Raw genomic sequence first — 19,163 nt, forward strand, 5'->3', positions numbered from 1 at the left:
TAATTTTTTAGTTTTTTGTTTCTTAGAGACGGGGTCTCACTATGTTGCCCAGGCTGGTCTTGGACTCCTGGCCTCAAGCAGTCTTCCTACCTTGGCCTCCCAAAGTGCTGAGATGACAGCCGTGAGCCACCACGCCCAGCCATTTTCTTTTTAAGCCCAAATCAGTCTCACCTTGGCTAGTATTATTTAACAGTTTTTACCACACTTGGCGGTGGAGTGAGGCTACGCGATTCATCTTCACACTGTGGTCAGGACCAACTGCTTTGAGGATGGAGCTCACCTTCCACCATGACCCAGAAGCCCTTGCAGGCTGTGACCCTGTCCAGCTCTGGGCTCCTGCCTGGGGGACTTGGCACCCCGTCCGGGCAGAGTGTGTGCTGCCCGCAGGGCACCCCCTGCTGTGTGGACTAAGCACGCAGCCCGCAGGATGCCTTCCTCTGCACTGACCACCTATATCACACTCGTCCTGCTAGCTTGTCCTCCACCCACACTGCATCCCCGAGCTGGGACATGCAGAGGACGGGTGTGATAAAGATGTATGAAATGAGAGGGAGACAGAGAGGAAAGGAGGCACAGGAGGGATGGGAGGGAGGCAGGAAGAGTGGACAGAGATTCACGGGGGCTGTGTTGGACCCACTGAACACGGAGCCAGTGCCCCAAGACTCACTCACAGATGAATGGGCGGAAGCCCCGTCTTTCCATCTCTGCCAGGCCGCGGCGCTGGCTGCCCCTCCTCCCAGCCAGTGAGGGGACTTGCCCGAAGCCTTGACTCCTGGCCTCTGGCCAGTTCCCTTGCACCACGCCTGCCCAACTCAGCAGACATTGCCAGGCCGTGGAGCACATGGCCCAGAATAGTGCTATGATGCTGATGGTGACATTCTATCACTGGGCCACCACACTGCGTGGCACCTCCTATCCCAGGAAGGAGAAACCTGGGAACGCCAGTGCCCCAGTGCCAGTCCAGGCTTAAAGACACAGTTATGTGCGAGGAGCCAACACACAGTGCCAGGCTGTGACTCACGCGGGCCCTGCCCACTCTATTGCTGTTGGGAGCCTGGAGCTGCCCAGGGAAGCCCCAGCTTCCGCCACCTGCTCTGAGGCTCTTCGTGCAGGGCCGAAGGAAGGTCACAGGTGGTAGTGTTGCTCTGGAGACTGTCCCCCTCCAAGCTGTCCTTTCCGGGACGACCTGTGTCCCCAGCATGCAGCTGACCTGGATCCTCTCTGGAGCCAGTGCCAATGCCTTGCAGCCCGAGCTCAGCTCTCCTGGCACACAGTGTGACTTGCTAGGGGGCTGGCTGGGGAGCCAAGGCCAGGCCAATGCAAGTGGGTGCACACAGCACCCTGCCCTGGCTCCATGGGGCCCCATCCCTCCCGTGTCCCCTTGGGTGTTGGTGGTGCCTCGTTGTGAACCCTAGACTCCATGGAGCTGGGCAGGCCGGGTCCCGCTTAGATTTCCAGGCTCTAGCCCGGTGCCTGCAGTCGGTGTGCTCTTGGCAAACGCTCCACGCTGAGAGGGCAGGTGCCATTCAGGCCCGTTTGGATTCTGGAGCCCCGTCTCAGGACAGCTGGGACCATGAGTGTCTAGGAGGGAGGGGAAAGGGGCTAGCCCAGATCTGAGGATGACGGGGCCCCTCTTCTGAGGGCGAGGAGCCCAAGGGCCAGGAGGGGCATGGAGAGGCCAGGCCGCCACAGGAGCAGTGCACGGAGCCGTGTTGCACAGTGTTTCTTTAATGGAAAGACAGCCACCGACCTCAGAAGCAGCCCCTCCTTGCGCTGAACCAGAAGGAAAGGGGAGACCTAGCCGCCAGTGGCGGTGAGGGGGTTCCATGAAAACCGGTGTCTGGGACTCTGGCGGAATGTGGGGCCTCTCCTCTCTTTGGGGCAGAAGGGCCAGGGCCTGACAGGCCTAAGGCTCCCCTCCTTGATGGTGTCATCTGGGCAGGATGCTGGGCCTCCAACTTCCAGCCTCCTCTGGGACTGTACAGGTTTGGGGGCAAGGCCTGAGCAGGGCAGGCTGAGGAGGCCGCTGTCCCTGGGGTTTCGTGGGCAGGGGCTGGGTGCAGGACGGACAGACAGAAAGCAGACCCAGCTCAAGGCAGAAGGCCAGAGGGTGTGGAGAGAAAGGGACAGGCAAAGCCAGGTTTGGAGAGATGGAGGGGACAGGCCACCACGCTCAGAAGCGAGAAAGGTCTGAGGAAGCACAAGACACACATACACACACACACAGAGAGAGAGAGAGAGAGAGAGAGAGAGAGGAGAAGGAAGGGGAAAGAACAGAAGGGAGGACTGGTCGAAGGGCCAGTGGAGCAGGGGGGCTGGGAAGGACAGGCCATGAACTTGCAAGGGGGCTGAGGGGAGCTGCGGCAGTGGGGAGAGTTGAAAGGCTGGAAATGCATGAGGAGGAGGAACAGAACATGCGTGTCTGGACAGGTGCAGCAGCCCTGGCAGAGTTCACTGTCCCCATTCTTATGGAGCACCTCCTGGCTGCTGACCCAGGAACTATTCTCCTAGGACTGGAGCCTTGGACACTTGAGTTTGGGAGTGAATGAGAAAAAAGCTTCATGGGGTGCCTCTGGGTGGCTGTGGTGGGAGAGCAGGGGCAGCTCTGAGGCGGAGGGAGCATGTGATAGGGGCCAGACCTCGCGCCCACCTGCACCCTTGGGAGCCAGGGAGAGGCTGTGATGGGGCGGCGAGCTGGGGTCGGGGACCTGAGGTGGGGGGCCGGGTTGGACGCAGCTGGGTCCTGGCTTAGCTTCCTGGCTCTGCCTCCCCATCAGGATGTCTGGCTGTGTTCCCCAGAGACCCCCACCGAGGCCCCGCGGTGGCTGCAGCTGCCTCTACTTTTTGTAGTTGCCAAACTGGATGGCCAGGCGGTCAGTGACGCAGCGGAAAGTGGCCGGCTGCACCTCCCAGTAGGGCACGGGGTTGTTGAAGAGGCTGATGCCGTTGTAGTAGGCCCGCTTCACCCCGAAGCCCACGGGACAGAAGTCGTTGACACCCACTTTGGTGATGTTGTTGGAGTGCAGATAGACCACCTGAAGGTAGACGGGCTGCGTCACTGCAGGCCTCCCTCCCTCCATGCCAAACCCACTGCCCCCAGGAGGCATTTTGCTGTTACCTCTGCACCCTACTTCAAGGGCCACACCAGAGGCTCCCTGTTGTTGGGAGGAGCAAACCAAGGCATGGGCGTGTTCTTTGTGTGGGTGTCAGCCAGGATTAAGGCACTGGATGCGACCAGGGACCAGGATGAGGGTCTCAGGTGGGGCAGGTTGAGGACATGTGGGGGTGGGGCTGGGGTAGAGGTGTGTTTGGTGGTGTGAGGTGAAGGAAAGGCGGCCTGACCCTCGGGGGAGCACCCTCACACTCCATGGGGCATGAGAGGAGAAAGAGCCCTTGGGGTGCCCCCCTCTTTCTTCCAGTCATCAGAGGAGCTCGCCCTCTAGCAGCCCCTCCAACTCTCTGGAGCCACTGTCTTGCTGTCTTGGAGAGGAGCAGAGGAGGGCAGGCAAGGCGCCTGCTGGGTTGGGCTGGGAGCCCAGTGCTAGTGAACATGACAATGGCCACTAGAGGGCGCTCTCAGCCCATCATGGGCATGGCCTGCGTGGTGCTGGCTCACAGCTGGTGCGGATGGGGGTGCTCCAAACACGTGTGGATGGAGCAGAGCTGGGCAAGACCAAGATCACCACCCATTTGGTTGGGGGCCAGGCCAGTGATGGAAGCTCCCGACAGAATCCCAGGCAAGACCGTGCTCCCCCTCTTCAGCCTACTTCCTGTCCTGGGCTGTCGCTGTCTTGGCACGGATCAGTACACCCCCACACCCACAGTTTCTTGACTCCCTGGACTCTGCCACATCTTTCTGGTGTCCGACCCACCTGGAGACCCTCAGGTCCAAGATCTACCGGGCTGCCTTGCTCTGTATCTACCATGGAGCCCCTGCTCCCTGCCTCCTCAGCACCAGCTGGGAGCATCAAGACCGCTCCCTTGCAGATGCCCAGAGTTGGCCGGGAAGGAAGGCCAAGGGGCTGAGGGACTGCTTGGGGACATGCACGCTTCCCCCAGCCCAGCCTTAGGGAACCTGGCTATGCACGCCCAGCTCTCACCTGGAGGAGCTTGAGGTCTGGGAGCCCCGAGGGCACCCTGGCCAGCTTGTTGTTGTCCAAGTGGAGCTCCCGGAGGGTTGGCAAGAAGCTCAGGCTCCCGTTCTCGATCATCCGGATCTGGTTGTGGCCCAGGCCCAGCCTGTGAGTGGGAGAATGACAGGGACTCAAAGGCTGGAGAGAAGGATGGTGGGCTGGGCGCGAGGGGCCACACAGCACTGAGGGACTCTGGCATCACCCTCGGGCAGTGCCGGGCTGGCCTCACCTGTACAGCTTGGAGTAGCGGAGCAGGTCCTCCAGTTCGATAGCCTGGATTTTGTTGTGGTCCAAGTGGAGTTCATTCAGGGTCTCAGGGAGGTCTGCCAGGAGAAGAGGGCACAGGGGAGAATGCAGGTGCTGAGGGCAGGGGCCCTAGCTCTGCCCCAGGTGGCGGGAGGGGACTGTTGAGCCTTTCCCTGAGTCGACCGGGCCTATCCAGAGCCCCCACCCTGGCCATCTGTGCTGTTGGGGGTGAGGTAGGCAGGCGCGCAGGAAGAGTGGGCTTCCTACCTTTGGGGATGCCAGTCAACTTGGCCTCTGAGATGCGCAGGTAGTTGAGCTTCAGGCCATCGAAGGCTCCAGGTTCAAAGCCACTGTTCTCCAGTGGGTTCCCGCCCATCTCTAGGTGAGAGACCTCATTAGCCCGGGAGCCTGGTGGTCCCTGCACAGCCCTGGGTCCTGTCATTTCCGGGCTAGTGTGGTGAGCCCTGCTAACTGCCGGCTGCTCCCATCTCCTGAAAGCAGTTCTGCTAATTTACCGGGCTAATTGTAAACTCCTAGCTGTTCAGGACTGCTAGTCCCAGGACTGCTAGCTCCCCAGGGGCAGCAAGAGGAAAGGGAGGAGTGCCAGAGATGCAGACAGGGCTCCCAGAAGCCACCCGGCCCCTGTGGCCCAGTCTTCTCTTTAGCCATGGTGATCGCCTGCATAGAGGATTTGCCAAGAAATTCATGGATTATCTTTTGACTGTTCTCACCATACTCTTTCTTGAACCGAGCCTCTAAAGGTGTCCCTTGGTCTCCCTTCCCCATGCCCTGAGACAAGGCTCTGGAATGTTCTGGGAGGCTTTCAGCTCACCGATGCAGTTCATGTTCCGGAGCCCACTGAACACGCCCTTGGGCACCTTGCGGATGCGGTTGTCGTGGATGCGGAGCTCCACCAGGGAGCTGGGCAGGTTGGGCGGGATCTCCACCAGGTGGTTCTTGGAGATGTAGAGCTTCTGCAGCTTCCGTAGGGGGCTGAAGGCCTTCTCGTGGATCTTGGAGATCTTGTTGTTCACCAGGACGAGGGCCTGAAGCAGGGCGGAAGGAGGAGCTGAAGGCGCGGACTCCCTGCCCCACCCGCCCCTCCCTCCTGCCTTCCTGTGCCTCCCCAGTCCACTGGGCCTCGAGGAGGTCAGTCCGTGCTTGTGAGCAGAGTGCGGGGCAGGAGGCAGCACCCAGGCCCAGCCCTGAGCCTTAGCAGTGCCACCACTGCCTTGCCGCTCCAAGCCTCAGTTTCCTCACACACACACTGGCTACAATGAAATCCGTTCTCCTCTGTTGCTGGGAGGAATGGATGTGATGAAACGTTTTCAGTCACGAAGGGAGACGAGCTGAGTGATCCAGTCCTGCAGCTGCGGTTGCTCAAACCCACATGGGTGAGCTGCAAGCCCGGGAGCTCCCATCACGGCTGGCTCCAGGCTTCACCCTGAAGCCCACGGGTCCCCGAGCTCCTCTCATACCCACATGTCCATGCACATGCACCCACCCGGACCCCTGCCCCCTGCTGTAGGCCTGCTGGTTCCTCCCAGCTCCTTACATAGAGGTGCTGGAGACCCTTGAAATCATCCTTGCGGAGCTCAGAGATGTCGTTGTTCTGCAGGTCCAGCAGTGTGGTATCAGGCGAGATCTCTTTGGGCACAGACTTCAGACCTAGGGGCCCCACGACCACCAGCAACATGAACTTGGAGCCATCCAGTCGACTAGCCCCACCGCAGGGAGGCCCAGGGACACACGCACGCGACACCGACGGGCACACGGGGATGCCACCACAAGTGGGTGCAAACTGCACAGCTCACAGCCAGATGGCTGGACCCCTCCTACACTCACATCATGCTCGCCACCAGCCCACAGGACCGGCATGTGCCTCCCTCAGAAGGGGCTCTCAAGCTGCACCTGTGCCTCCTTGCATGCCCCACTCCCCATCACTCAGGGACAAACCCAGATCGGAGCACTGAACCACCCGCAGGTGGCAGTGGCAGCCAAAAGGACACATGGCGCTGTAGGTGGGTGTGACAGAGTCCGGGTCCAGGATGCCCGAGGTGTCGGCGCCCGAAGCTTCCTCATCATTCATCATGAACGGCCCATCGTCCAGGGTGAAGTCCCAGAAGCCCCTCTGCTCAAAGGGCAGGGCCTGGCTCAGGGCCAGCAGAGACGCGAGGAGCCACAGGGGCCACATGGCGGATGGGCCTGGGGGAAGAGGCAGGGGGATTCTCAGCACCAGTACCCGCCCATCTTCCCCATGCCAGGGGCTAGTGTTCCGTGAGTGCAGTGGCACTGCGTTCCCATCCCTCACCAGGGACGGCCAGACCCTGGGGCGGGAGGCGGAGAGGGCAGAGTGTGGGCAGAGGGCTCCAGGCAGGAAGGGAGTGGATGCTGCTGGCAAGGAGGGAGCCCCTTCCACTCCACTCCCCTCACCCCTTCCACTACCCCCCTCCCCATCCCGGACAGGACTTGGCTTAATCAGGCGATGAAATGTCTCCTCATTAGCAAGTCTGCAGGCCCCCACGCCTCTGAGTCTACCAGAAGCCTGCTTTAGGGCAGGGGCATCCGTGAGGCTGTGTGGAGGAGGTGGAGGAGGAATCTTAACCATTGGCCCTCAAGGGCTTTGAAGAATTCACTTTTTGGGACGCCACTATGGCCTCCTATCCGGGCCAATCCTTCCTTTGAGTTCTGGGCTCAGGGCAGCGTGGATGAAGTTAGTTGAGTTTGGCAACTCTGAGTTGCTTCCTACCTCCTGAGCCCCCCTTCCACCCTGCCCACGTTTCCCAGAGACCCTCTAAGGCCAAGGCAGGGAGGCAGGGTGGAGAAAGAGGGGGTGTCCTTTGAGGCCATGAGCAAAGTTGGCTGAGGCAGCACTGAGTGGAGACCCCAGAGGTGGAGGCCATGACGCCCCCAACACTGCCCGTGGGCCTTGGCTTCCTCCTCTGGACCACTCGCCCCAGCCCCCCTGCCCCCCACACACACTGCCTTGGCTCAAACAGCCCTGGAGCTCCTAGATGTGCTCCTACCCTTCCTCCCTGCCCACAGCCTCGGCAGCTCAGAGAGGCCCCCCAGGGGAGCAGGCTGCCGCCAGGGTGGCAGGGCAGGGTCAGGCTTGCCTGAGGCCCCCCAAGCCGAGGCGGCGGGTGGGAGTGGAGGGGAAGCAGCCCTGCCCGAGCCTGCCACCAGCACCCACCTCTGCTTGCCTCCTTCCTCCTCATCAGACACGGTCTCCCGTCCAGAGGCAGCCGGGAATGTGCCCTACAAGAAGAGGCTGGAGCCCTGCCTCTCCTACCACTCCATCCACCCTGACTGCCTGGCAAAGGTCCAGGTCTCACCCCAGCCTCACCTTCCCCATCTGTTAAGTGGGAATAAACATGCCTGCCCTGCTCGCCACCCAGCCTGGGGTGGCCCTCGGTGCATCTGGAGACGGGGAGCCCAGCTGGGCAGCAAGGGCCTCTGGTAGACCTGAAGCAGTCGCACACCCAGGAGACCCTCACTTAGGGCCAGTACTAGCTGGGGAGGGGCAGTCTGGGGCTCCAGCAGGGCCAGGTGAGCCCCCTAAGCCCAGCTGCTGGTTGCAGGGGTCTAAGGAGGCTGTGGGGAGGTGGGGGCTCTGCCCCCTAGGCCAGCACTCTCTGAGCAGCCCCGCCCTGCCCGATGCTTCCCCAGTTGACCTGGGGGCTGGGTTGGCTGCTGGGGGCTGCCGCTTTGGGGTCCTTGCTGCCAGCGGACCGGGGGCCTGAGGCCACTTCGGGGCCAGGTTGGGTCTGAGCACAAGCACTGTGCCTCCAGTTCCATCAGTCCCAGGAGAGGGTTGGGATGGAGGCCTGTCCTGTCGCCCCCTTGCAGCTCCTCGGGCGCTCCAGGGAGCATCTGCTGGCATGCGTCCCCTCTGCACTGGCATCCCCTCTAGAAGCCGCCCATGCCCCCTCCCACACCCGTGGACAGAGGGGCCTGTGGTGAGGCTGTGGCTATAGCAGCTGCCAGGCCAGTGGTGTGGCCTTTCCGCAACTGGCCCCAGAGCCCTCTTGAGCCCATAGGCCCCGGGCCATACTGCAAAGTAGGAGTCAGAGCCCAAGGCTTAGCTCAGCTTCCCCCTCATGTGGAGCTGGACTTTATGCTGACCCCTGGGGTCACCAGGAGGCCCCTGCTGGGGCAGCACCCAGTCTCCCTCATTCTTTTGAGCCTTGAGACCCCACAATTGCAACCCAGGGCCTGCCAGCCCCAGGCCGGCCTGGCAGGACCTAGGGGAACCCCCCGGAGGGTCTTGGCCCCCAAGTAGGGAGAAGGCTCAACACTCACCTACCTGGATGGCGTTTCCCTTCCTCCGGGACAGGGCAGGGCAGGGCCTCTGATGCCTGCTGCCACTGCGGGACCCTCTCCCAGTGCCACTGGACACCCGGGGGCAGGAGGAGGAGGAGAAGGAGGAGGAGGAGCAGCAGCAGCAGCAGCAGCAGCAGCAGTGGGAGAGAACAGGAAGGGCAGGATGGAAGCAGGAGAGCAAGCTGGAGTGGGGGAGGGAGGAGACTGCCCTGCCCCTCCCTACCGATGCCCCTGCCAAAGCCGCTACCTCCCAGGGAGAGTGAGTCAGGGCTGGAACGCCCCACCAGAGCCCTGGAAAGCTCCAGGGTGGGCAGTCCACCTGGACAGGTGGGGTTGGGGTGGTCTGGCTGGGCCTAGGGGAGGCTGTGGGGAGGGGCTGGGGAAGGCTGAGGGGACAGAGGACCATCTGACCATGGCCAGCTTGGAGCCCCCAGGACCCACGCATTGGCCTGAAGGAGGACTCTACAGGGACTCCTGCCCCGGGGCCAGGGGTCTCCCCAGCAGCTGGGACTTCCCTGCAGGCACTCCTGTTAGGTAATCGGGCCCTCCACCAGGGGAGGGGGCACAGGCGCAGGGCAGTCAGTCATGGCAAGACTGGTCATCGGGGTCTCAGGTGGGTTCCCGGGACCAGCCGTGGGGCAACAAGGACTCTGAAGGCAGGCTGACTGATATAGTAGGATGTCTGGGGGGTCTCCAAGAGACTGAAAAAGGGGCAAGGGGAAGAGGTTCCCTCGGAGCGGGGAGGGAGGTTGAGGGCTGGGAGGCCCATACACTCGGGCCCCGTGACAGAGGCAGAAGGACAAGGTTTGGCTGGTTTTCTATGGCTCATGGCTGTGCCCAAGCAGTGGGCAGGCTGGAGGAGTGGGGGCCGGGCAGGCTTCCCGGCACATCCCTCATTTCCCCTCAAAGAACTGGCACAAAACTGAGACCTCTCCCAAGGAAGGGACAGGCTCTGTGTCTGAGCCCACAGGAGGCGGCAAGGGGCCCATAAAGCCAGAGGGAGCCAGGGGAGCCTGGGGGGAAGGATCCCCTGGAGCTGGCATGATGAATATTCCCATTTTATGGACACAAAAGCTAAGGCCGAGAGAGAGGCTCTCACTTCCCCCAAATCACTCAGCCTGACTTGGAACTCAGCTTTGGCGCTTCTAGGCCCTGAGCTCTCAGCTGTGCTCCTCAGCCACAGGGGCTCCAGCCATGTCTCTGGGCCTGTGAGAGCCTGAATGCCCGAGACTGGGGGTGGCAGTTTGGAGGTTCTGGAGATGGATGGGCTCAGCTGTTCTCCCAAAGCCTGGCCCCTGCCTTCTCCCCACCACCTCACACCGAGCCCCTCCCTCCTGCCAGAATATGCACACACATGTACACACATACACACACACACACACAGATGCACACATACACATACACACTCGTATACACACACACGTGCACACACACATGCACACACCTACACAAAACACACATGTACACACATCCACACACATCCACATACAGGCACACATCCACACACATACATGCACAGACACATGCACACTCCTATACACACATGTACACACACATATACACGCACAAACCTAGACACACACGCATACCCATGTATACACATTCACATACACATATGTATACACATATAAACACACATACACAGATGCACACATACACATACACTCATGCACACACCTATACACATACATGCACATGTACACACACATGCACACATACACATATGCACACATACACACTTATACACACGTACACACATGCATACATGCACACGCACACACATACACATATGTAAACACATACATGCACACATCTATACACACATGCATACACATTCACATATACATATGTATGCATACACACATACATACACATATATCCAGAGGTAAGGCAGGTGAGGCCCCCAGCCCAGGAAGCAGGAATACCCCATAGTCAGATCCTGAGAGACCCACAGCAAGTCCCTCCAGTCCTCAACTCTCCACCACCACAACTGAGGCATCTGGGCCTCAGTTTCCCTTCATTGGCCTCCCTGGATGTGTCCTCAGGGACTTCAGGGAGGGTTTCAAGCCCCATCAAAGTGTGCCCTGAGCTCCCTGGATGCCACCTCTTTAGAGCAAAGGACAGGAGCGGCAATGGCATGAGCCCCAGGTTGGGCGACCGCAGGTGTGAGTGAGGGAGGAGGCTGGGCTTCCTGGAGCCTCCGCCACCACCCCAATAGGGCCCTCCTTGTCTGCCCCTCTGAAAGCCAGCGCAGTCCTCTGCACTGGATTGCTTGAGGTCACAGCCAAACAAGATGCGTTGGCAGCCTCTGAGAGCATGGAGGGTCGGTGCCAGGCATTCAGGCCAGGCCAAGGGCGGCGGGAGCAGGGCTTGAGGTCTGGCGGGCCCTGGGAGCTCGCCTGCAGACGGTGTGGCTCACAGCTGCCAAGTGGCAGACGCCGGACGCTGTCTCCGCAGCCTCAGCTCTGGGCGTCTGCCCCCCTGAGCAACCCGACCTGAACTCTGACACACGTGCCATCTTGCACGCAGCCCTGCAGGGTCCCCGGGACTGTGCCCTTCCTCCCTCCCCTCTGGCCGCCAAAGCCTTTTGGGCCCAGTTTCAATCAGCAGCCAGTTGCTTGTGCCCTGACTGACACCTGGCCTGCCCCCGCCACTCTCCCAGGCCCCAGTCCACCAGTCCCTCCCCACTGATGGCTCCAGTCTGCACTTGGGCATCAACCAGAGAGGGGATGTGTAACCTCCATGGCCTTGCCAAAGCCTGCTGTGTGCGTTCATCTGTGGGAATGGCTGCCTGAGGGGCTGGGGGCTGGAGTGGGGAGGGGTGGACCTTGTGCACCCCAGCCACATTCCAAGCCCCTGCCATTGCCCCAGCATGCCCTTCAGGCAGCCACGCTTGGGTGTCTGCTCGCCTCGCAGCCACGTGTGGAGGGGCTGGGAAACCCCGGCTCATCTGCTGCTCAAATCCTTTCCAGAGGTTTTCTGGCAGGGTGGGGACAAGGGTGGAGTTCTCCCTTGATGCGCCCAGCCACTTCCCACATCTCTGTGCCAGCCCTTTGCAACCTGTGGTGCCCATGTCGAGGTCCAGCCTGTCCCCACAGTCGGCGGAGTGCAGGACTCAGCCCTTCCTGTTGTGTGCTCCTGGTCCTCTGCATGCAGACTACTGCTGCCCGCCCCCCTCCCCCCACTCCCTGAAGAGATTCTGGGCCTCCTGCTAGAGTCTCCAAGGGAAAGGGAGGATGCTGTCATCTCTCAGAGGCAGAGCAGGGGACTCATGTGATTTCTTTACTTAGCCCCCTGCCGTCCCCCGTTGACTATAAGAAGGAAGCAATACTCTTAAGACTTGATGAAGGGGTAAACTGAGGCTCAGGGAGTTGGCCCCAAACTCTTGCCCAAGGCCACACAGTGAGGAAACAGCAGAGCTGGTACTGCACACACTGTCTGTCTGTCCATCTGTGTCCTTGCCCACTGCAGACAATGCCACAGGCCCCAAAGCTGGCAGGCCTCACACTTTCGGGGCTGTGCAGGGAGCTCCCCTGGAAGCATGGCCCTTCTCTCTGGATGCCACCATCAGTAGCTCCCCAAGGCCCACAGATCCAGAAGGCCCTCCTCAGCCCCAACACAGCCAGCAGGGCAGCCCCCACCCAGCCTCTCACCTCTGCCTCTGTCTGCAGGGGCGTCTCCTGGAAAAGCCATTTTCTCCCCAGGTGAGCACTTCAGGGCCCCAGGGAAGATGCTCCCGGCCTGCTCCCCAGACCCTGGGGCCCTGCCTCCCTCCCTCCCTGGTACAGGCCCACCAAGGCCAGGAGGGGAGAGGAGGGTTTCCTGCAGCCCCTCCCTGCCGCAACCCGCTTTCTGCCAGGGGCTCAGGTTGGGCTGGGATTAGCCTCCTTCAGCCAGCCAGTGCGGCCCACAGTCTGCTTAGCCTCAGGCTCCTAGGGCTGCTGGGCTCCTATGGGTGTGTGTATCCTTGCATGAGGGCAGCCTCCAAGACCCATGGGATGGCAGTCAAGGCCAAGCAGGGACTCAGACTTCCAGAGGATAAAAGTCACACTGGCTTCCCAGACTTCCCCTGTCTCCATGGACAGGGCTGCCTTCTAATCTTGTGGCCACCCATGTCTGCCCACTATGCTCCCCTTGGCCCATTTGAACACCTCAGGGACCAAACAGGACTGGGATGCCCAGCAGAGGCAAGTTCAAGAGGTCCACGGAGTCTGTTGGGTCCCTGGTCTTCCAGCTCATCTCAGGTCAGTGTTTAAGTGGAGCTCAGGCTTAAGATGCAGTGGACCGGGAGAGTTCCATGCGAGAAGGCTGGCTAGAGCCCCAGGCCCCTAAGCCTCAGAAGTGAGCCCCATGGGAATGGGCAGCAGCTTCACCAGGCCTGCCAGGGAGCCGGGACCTGCCTCGGGCTGGCTGGGATCGGAGCTGCGCAGGTGGGAAGCTGGGAGGGGGAGGGTTCTGCAGTCCTTGGAAGAGCCAAGGCTGGCGGCCCCTCCATAGCCACCCCAGAGCCCCAGAGGCTGTTCTGACCCAGAGCCATGATGGGGCGGGAGAAGAAGGCAAACGGCAGAGGAGGCAGCTGGGGTGGTTTCCAGGAGTCTAGAGTCCCAGAAGGGACTTCTGGCTGTGGGCTCCAGGTCGGGGAGGGGACCTTTCGGCCTGGAAGGGGACCTGGGGAAGGAGGAATGAAGCACAGCTCCCACCCCTCCAGAAGAGGTGGCCCCAGGCCTTCCCCAGGGAACCCTGGGAAGCTGGTTCTTTCTGGAAGGCCATGGGTCCTGGAGGCCACTTAGGCCAGGCTGGCCTCAGGCCAGGAGGACCAAGCCACGCGCCCTCCCCACAGCGCAGTCCCTCTGCACGCCCCCCTGAACTGGTCCCTCTAAGACTTGCAGAAAGGGCTCTGAGTGGCCGAGCTGTGGCCCCTGCTCTCCCAGCCCAGCATCTGAGCAGAAGAGGACAGGTGCTGGGGCACTGACCGCCCCAGGCCCCGGCCGGCAGGATCCCAGGTTGGGCTGCCTTCTGAGGGAGCCGGTGCCCACCCAGCGGCCTGCAGCCCAAGGCAGGGTGCCCTGGGAAAGCCACCATCACCCCCAGCCCCTCGGTGTGAGCAAGACCCCCTGCTGGTGTGTCCCCACCCACCAGTGCGGTTCCCATGCCTGTCGGGGGCTTGGTGGTGGGCCTGGACGCTAGGCGAGCAACGTGGGGCAGGGACCAAGCTCTCCCACCCACAGATGAGTGGGAGGAGGTCGTGGTGGGCATGGGAAGACCTTTTCAACAATCAGGGGTGTTGGGGGGTGAGCAAGGCAGGGGAGGGGCCCTGGCAGGTGGGGCGCCAGGGACCCCAGGGCTGGGGCTAGGCCTGCGGGTGGGGCGTGTGCTGGGGATTTTGTGGGCCGAAGATGGTGGGGGGTGGGCCCAGGAAGCACGGGAGACGACAGAGCGGGAGGTCCCCATCCCACCTCTACACAGGGTGGCAAGGACTCAGAAGCCCTTGCTGAAGGCTCTGAGTGCTAACTGTCAAGTGTGAACTCATTACAAACCCCTCCTCTGGGGACTTGGCGCTGTCACTGGAAGGGACACGCTATAGCTTTGTCTGAGTGACTCTGGAATGTTGCTAAAGACAGGAAACTCATTCTTGCCTTGGAAACACTCCCCTTCCTTTCCCAGACTCCCCATCTATGCGGTGGTAGGGTTAATGCCCACTGCCACCTGGGTCCTTGGGGCTTGAAGGTGGGCCAGGGAGGCCAGGGCTGCCACCCACAGCTGGCCAGCTTGCCATGGGAGCCCTCTGCGCTCCCTGGCTCACAACCTGCTCCCACCACCCAGCCCTGGTGACTTGGAGGCTGCCCCGCATCTTCCTTTCAATACACCCACATGGGCTTGCCCTCAAAGGCTCACTATGCTGGCCCACAGTGGCCATACATGGACATGTTCCGCACCAAGACACCCCTGCTCATATACCAGCTCTCCTGGGGTGCGGCTGGCACAGGCAGCTGGGTGTCACCAGGAGGTGCTCACCTGCACCCCTGGGCGCTGGTCCCCGGGAGCCTTTCTGGCACGGGGGCGGGGGTGCTGAGCATCTCCAGCTTGTCTCAGTTCCAATTAGTTGCTATAGGGCAGAGAGCTGGCAAGACAGGGAGGGGCGAGAGCACAGAAACAGGAGCCCCTGAGGATGGGACCTGAGCAGTCTGGCGGCCAGGACAGCAGAAGAGAGACCTGCCTACCAAGACAGACCACTGGAGACTGATGTGTCCTGTGCCCTGCAGGTCCCTCGGTCCCCTGCTCTGCTCAGCAGGCGCTCAGGCACCCAGCCCCGCCCACGGGGCAGTGAGGGGGCGCTCCCTTCCCTGGACCTTCCAGAGCACTCCCTCTCCTGAGTCCCTTGGCAGGCCCCTCTGGGACCCCAAGCCAGGTCCGCCCTGGGGAATATGGCACAGTTGCCTGATTTTCTCTCCTTCCCTTCCCCATCCATTCTGAGTCCCAGTCCAAGGGGGTCCTGGAAAACAGACTGGGCTGAGCCACCCAGGCAGCCCCAGTCAGGGCCCTTGCAGCCAGGGCTCCCAGGACCCATACTTCTCACAGAGGAAGTACAGGCAGGGCATTAACCTGGGGGTGAGTAAGGAATATCTGGGCAGGGTGCCTGGGGCAGGCCTGGGAAACCAAGTCTCTCAGCCCATGCTAAGGACTGGCCTCAGGCAGTGCAGCGGAGGACTGCTCCTGGGTGCTGAGCTCGGTGGGTGCTGGGCAGTCCTCCCTGACCCGACCCAACCCGGGCCAGGTGCCAAGCCCTGGAGCAAGGAGGCGCCTGGGCAGAGCAAGGCTGAGGGAGTGGAGCATGCGCCTGGGACTTGCAATGATGAAACATGGCCGTTGGCAAAGCTGGGGTGCCAGTCACCCAGCCACGCTCTAGGGTGGCAGCCAAGAAGACGGACCCCAAGTGGGAGGCAGAGAGACAAGAGCTGGATGAAGCCGAGCAAGGTCAGAAGGGAGAGGGAAAGGAAGGGGTGAGGGAAAGGTGCCTGGAAGGTGGTGAGATGAGGCAGAAGCCTGACAGGGACCAAGGGGACCGCAGGGTGGCGATGAAGGGGCATGGATCAGCAGCCTACAGAGAGCACTGGGGAAATCTGTGGACACCCTCGGGGCACTGGGGACAGCAAGACCAGGGCTTGGGACAGCGGAGGCAGCAGAGCCAGAGGCATCTCTGGGTTGCTGAGGGGGCAGCTTGAGGCCAGCAAGGGGACAGTGCGGACAGCGCAGGGCGGGAGTGGGCCTGGCTCAGGAGCCCTACCTGGAGAGGGGAGGCACCAGGCTCAGGCTGGCTAGTTGGCGGGCTGGGATGGTGGGCCGTCCGCACGTCTGTCTGTCCGGTCTGTCCGGTGGACCGAAAGCAGCTACTCACTCCTGGGCAGTTTGTGGAGAGAGGGAGACAGAGGCGGCGGGAGGGAGGCTAAAGGCTGGGCAGGCGGGCCAACGGGGAGGGGACAGCGGGGAGAGGGCGGGGAGGGAGGAAAAAAGGGAGGGGGCTGGTGGGGCGGAGAGGGCGGGCGGGCAGGAGGGGGCAGGCTTCCCGGCCCCCCTGGCAGCTTCAAAGGGAGCAATTTTCTTGTAGACGGCTGGACTAGCTGAGCCCCCGCCCCCTCGCCCCCTCGCCCCCACCACCTCCCCATCCTCCTTCCCCCGCCTGGGGCAGACAGCAAAGGAACGGACACACTCACACTCACTCAAACAAGGACCCAGAGAGTCAAACTTTCCACTGCCCAGATGGGGACACTGAGGTGCTGGCTGGCATCTCGCCAGGTAGAGGAAAGCGAGATGGAAGAAAGACGAGGGGGAGGCGGCCTTGGGCTGCTAGGCCCGTGAGTGGCCCCTGGAATTTGGTCCTGAGCCTGCTGGGAACCTGCTTGGGCCTAAGCAAGGAGGTGGTTTCTCCAGGATCAGAGAGGTAGCTGTTGTGGATTTCTGGAAGGACTTCATGTAGGCTCCTGGCTCCTGTACCCTCCCTTCCACCCCAGGCTTTCTTCCCTTAAAAACAGGGCCCAAGCCGTCTGGTGGTGGCAGGATGGGGCAAGAGGCTCCCTAGCTTGCCTGCCGTGAGCTGATTCAGAGACGAAGGATCCAGCGAGTCAGTCTTCTTGCTTAATCTCTGCAGGTCCCCACAGAGAACCACTCTGTGGGTGGCCACTTCCTCCGGGCTCAACCCTGTGCCGGTCACTTATGGGGGTAACCAGGTTACCCCACCAAGTCTCGGCCACTTCCTGAGGGCCCAAATGAGTCCAGCTCCTCCAGTGTCTAGAGCCCAGGTCCTTAGTACGACAATGCTCCCTTGTCCCATAGTGTCCCCTTCTTCCCTCAGCAAGAGCAACTCCTGAGACCGAAGGGTAAGGGTTTAGATGGAGCGAGACACTAAGGTCTCCAATAGAACCAGGGGCCAGGAGTGCAGAAGACCGAAAGAGAAAATTGCATATTGAGAGAAAAAGCTGGAAGGGGTCGAGAGGGAGAGAGGGGTGGCTAGAGAGAGGCGGCATCCAATGAAAAGAGGACAATGTCGAGGGCTGAGGGTCTTTACCCCCCTGGCAGTGCCATTACTCAGCTGGGGGTTGGGGTCTGGGAGGTCCCAGGCCAGGGAGGATGCTCCCAGGAGAGCTCTACCTGGGGGCATGGCAGGGCCCAGAACCTCTTCCTGTTCACCAGCGGCAGCTCAGGGCCTGGCCAGGACCTGGGACACATGGCACCTTGACCAAACTGTGGCACCTGCCTGCAAGAAGCTTCTAGGCTGGGCCAGGGAGAAGAGAGCCGTGGAAAACCAGGGGCCAGGCTGGTAACCCTGGTTGCCTCTTGATTTCGTGGTTGGAATGAGGAGATTGGAGACAACGTACGCCCTTTCCAGACAAGGGGGCTGGCTTGGTTTCCGGCAGGTTTGTGTGTTTTACCTTTTGCCCAGCCTCAGCGTCCAACTCACTCACAGCGGCCTGGTCCCATCTTTGTCCCGCCCTCTTTCCCTCCCCCACTGCCAACTCATTCATGGAGAAATATGTCGGTAGAAAGCGGGACAGGCGGCGAAGCCTGACTAGCAGTCTGGGTGGAGAGAGAAGCATTTGGAAACAATCCGCTCAGTGACAGCAGCCAGTCGCAAAAGGCGGCAGAACCTTTGGTTCCATTCATTTGAAATGTCCACAAAAGGCTCATCTGTGGGGACAAAAAGTGGATTTGTGGGCAGTGGGTGCTAGGGGATGATAGCTAAAGGTATGGGTTTTCTTTTTGAGGTAATGAAAATGTTCTACAATCCACTGAGTGATGGTTACACAGTTCTGTGAACAGACCAAATAAAAACCCTTGCCTTGTACATGCTTAATGAGCAAATCGTGTGGTAAGCACAGTCACTCTCAGTCAATCCGTTTCAGAACAAAGGAGAAATCCACTCAAGGCATGCCTGCTGCCCAAGGTGCTGGTACCCAGTCCCTTCCTGCACTGCTTGAGGACTGAGAACCCAGGAGCTGTCACTCAGGGCCTCAGCCTCTAGGAGACCCATTGGGGGTGAAACAGCTCTGAATACCTTGGGGGCGCAGGGCCATGCACAGTGCCAGAGGCTCAGGAGGGCTACCTGGAGGAGGTGACCTGCAGCAGACCAGTAGGGAAGGGGGATGTTGCCGGTGGAAGGAAGAGCACACGTGCGGGGGGTGTGGGGAGACACAGCCCTGCACCAACCTCACCCTCAGGTTTCAGCCAGGCATATTCCTGGAGGGGGCTTGGAAGTGGCGATGAGGTGACACCCTGCTTGGGGGAGACACATAATGCATGCATCTTGCAGCTCTTACCTGAAGTTGGGGGCTGCTTCTGGGGGCAATACTCATATAAATACGGTCCTTGTGCCTGGAAGGTTTTGTGTCTGTGGTTTGCAGTCTGCAATAAGCCATAACTGCATGCCCGGCCCAGGGCCCACTGAGTCACTCGGCCTGGGCCTCTAATTTGGGGGCCACTCCCAGACCAGCCAGGCAGTACCTTAGTCTTAGGGCCTCCCCCTTCTGCTCCCCCTCCCACTCCCCCCTCCTCAGGCCTGGGCTCTCTCTGCAGCGCAGAAGCAACTTTGATCCCAGCTGAAGTGCTCTAGGAACAGTGCTTCCTTGCTGGCGAGCAGAGTGGGCAGTCGGGCAGCCTTCTGCCCTTCTGGCCTCTCAGGGCTGGGAGGAGGCAGGGGGAGGCAGGGGGAAGCAGGGGGAGGGCAGGCACCGGGGGCACAAGGCAGGAAGGAAGAGCAGGCATTTCCTGAGGCCCCCAGGGCTCCTGGGCAGGAGGCGGACACACAGCTGTCTTAGCTCCCCAGGAACCAGCGGCAGACAGGGCACAGGAGGTGGGGGAAGTAGAACCTGGCCCCTTCCAGCATGGCCTGTATGTGACCCTGGGATGCCACTGCACAGGCCCCCTAGGCCCTAGCTGGGATGCTTCCCCCAAAAGGCTGTAGAGGGC

At 61.1% G+C, this 19,163-nt stretch overlaps 1 protein-coding gene across 1 annotated transcript; it reads right to left on the minus strand.

Moving 5' to 3' along the window:
- Nucleotides 1–1,708: 1,708 nt before the first annotated feature.
- BGN (biglycan) lies at nucleotides 1,709–16,290 on the minus strand. Its single transcript, XM_003918447.3, has 8 exons — nucleotides 15,988–16,290; nucleotides 6,336–6,584; nucleotides 5,935–6,047; nucleotides 5,212–5,425; nucleotides 4,647–4,757; nucleotides 4,363–4,456; nucleotides 4,101–4,239; nucleotides 1,709–3,035 (listed from the first exon to the last, which is right to left on the minus strand). The coding sequence occupies exons 2-8, from the start codon at nucleotides 6,571–6,573 to the stop codon at nucleotides 2,838–2,840; spliced, it is 1,107 nt and encodes a 368-aa protein (XP_003918496.1). The 5' UTR covers nucleotides 6,574–6,584; nucleotides 15,988–16,290; the 3' UTR covers nucleotides 1,709–2,837.
- Nucleotides 16,291–19,163: the final 2,873 nt, after the last annotated feature.

The sequence above is a fragment of the Papio anubis genome, chromosome X (assembly GCF_008728515.1).
Source record: "Papio anubis isolate 15944 chromosome X, Panubis1.0, whole genome shotgun sequence".
NCBI lineage: Eukaryota > Metazoa > Chordata > Mammalia > Primates > Cercopithecidae > Papio > Papio anubis.

Excerpts from the sequence above, each read along its gene's own strand:
- BGN (XM_003918447.3), bottom strand. The coding sequence starts at position 6,573 with ATGTGGCCCCTGTGGCTCCTCGCGTCTCTGCTGGCCCTGAGCCAGGCC. Across the intron at positions 6,048-6,335 it reads GGTTCAGTGCTCCGATCTGG|GTCTGAAGTCTGTGCCCAAA; the intron begins GTTTGTCCCTGA and ends TGGGGCCCCTAG. Across the intron at positions 5,426-5,934 it reads AGGGTCTCCAGCACCTCTAT|GCCCTCGTCCTGGTGAACAA; the intron begins GTAAGGAGCTGG and ends GCCCTGCTTCAG.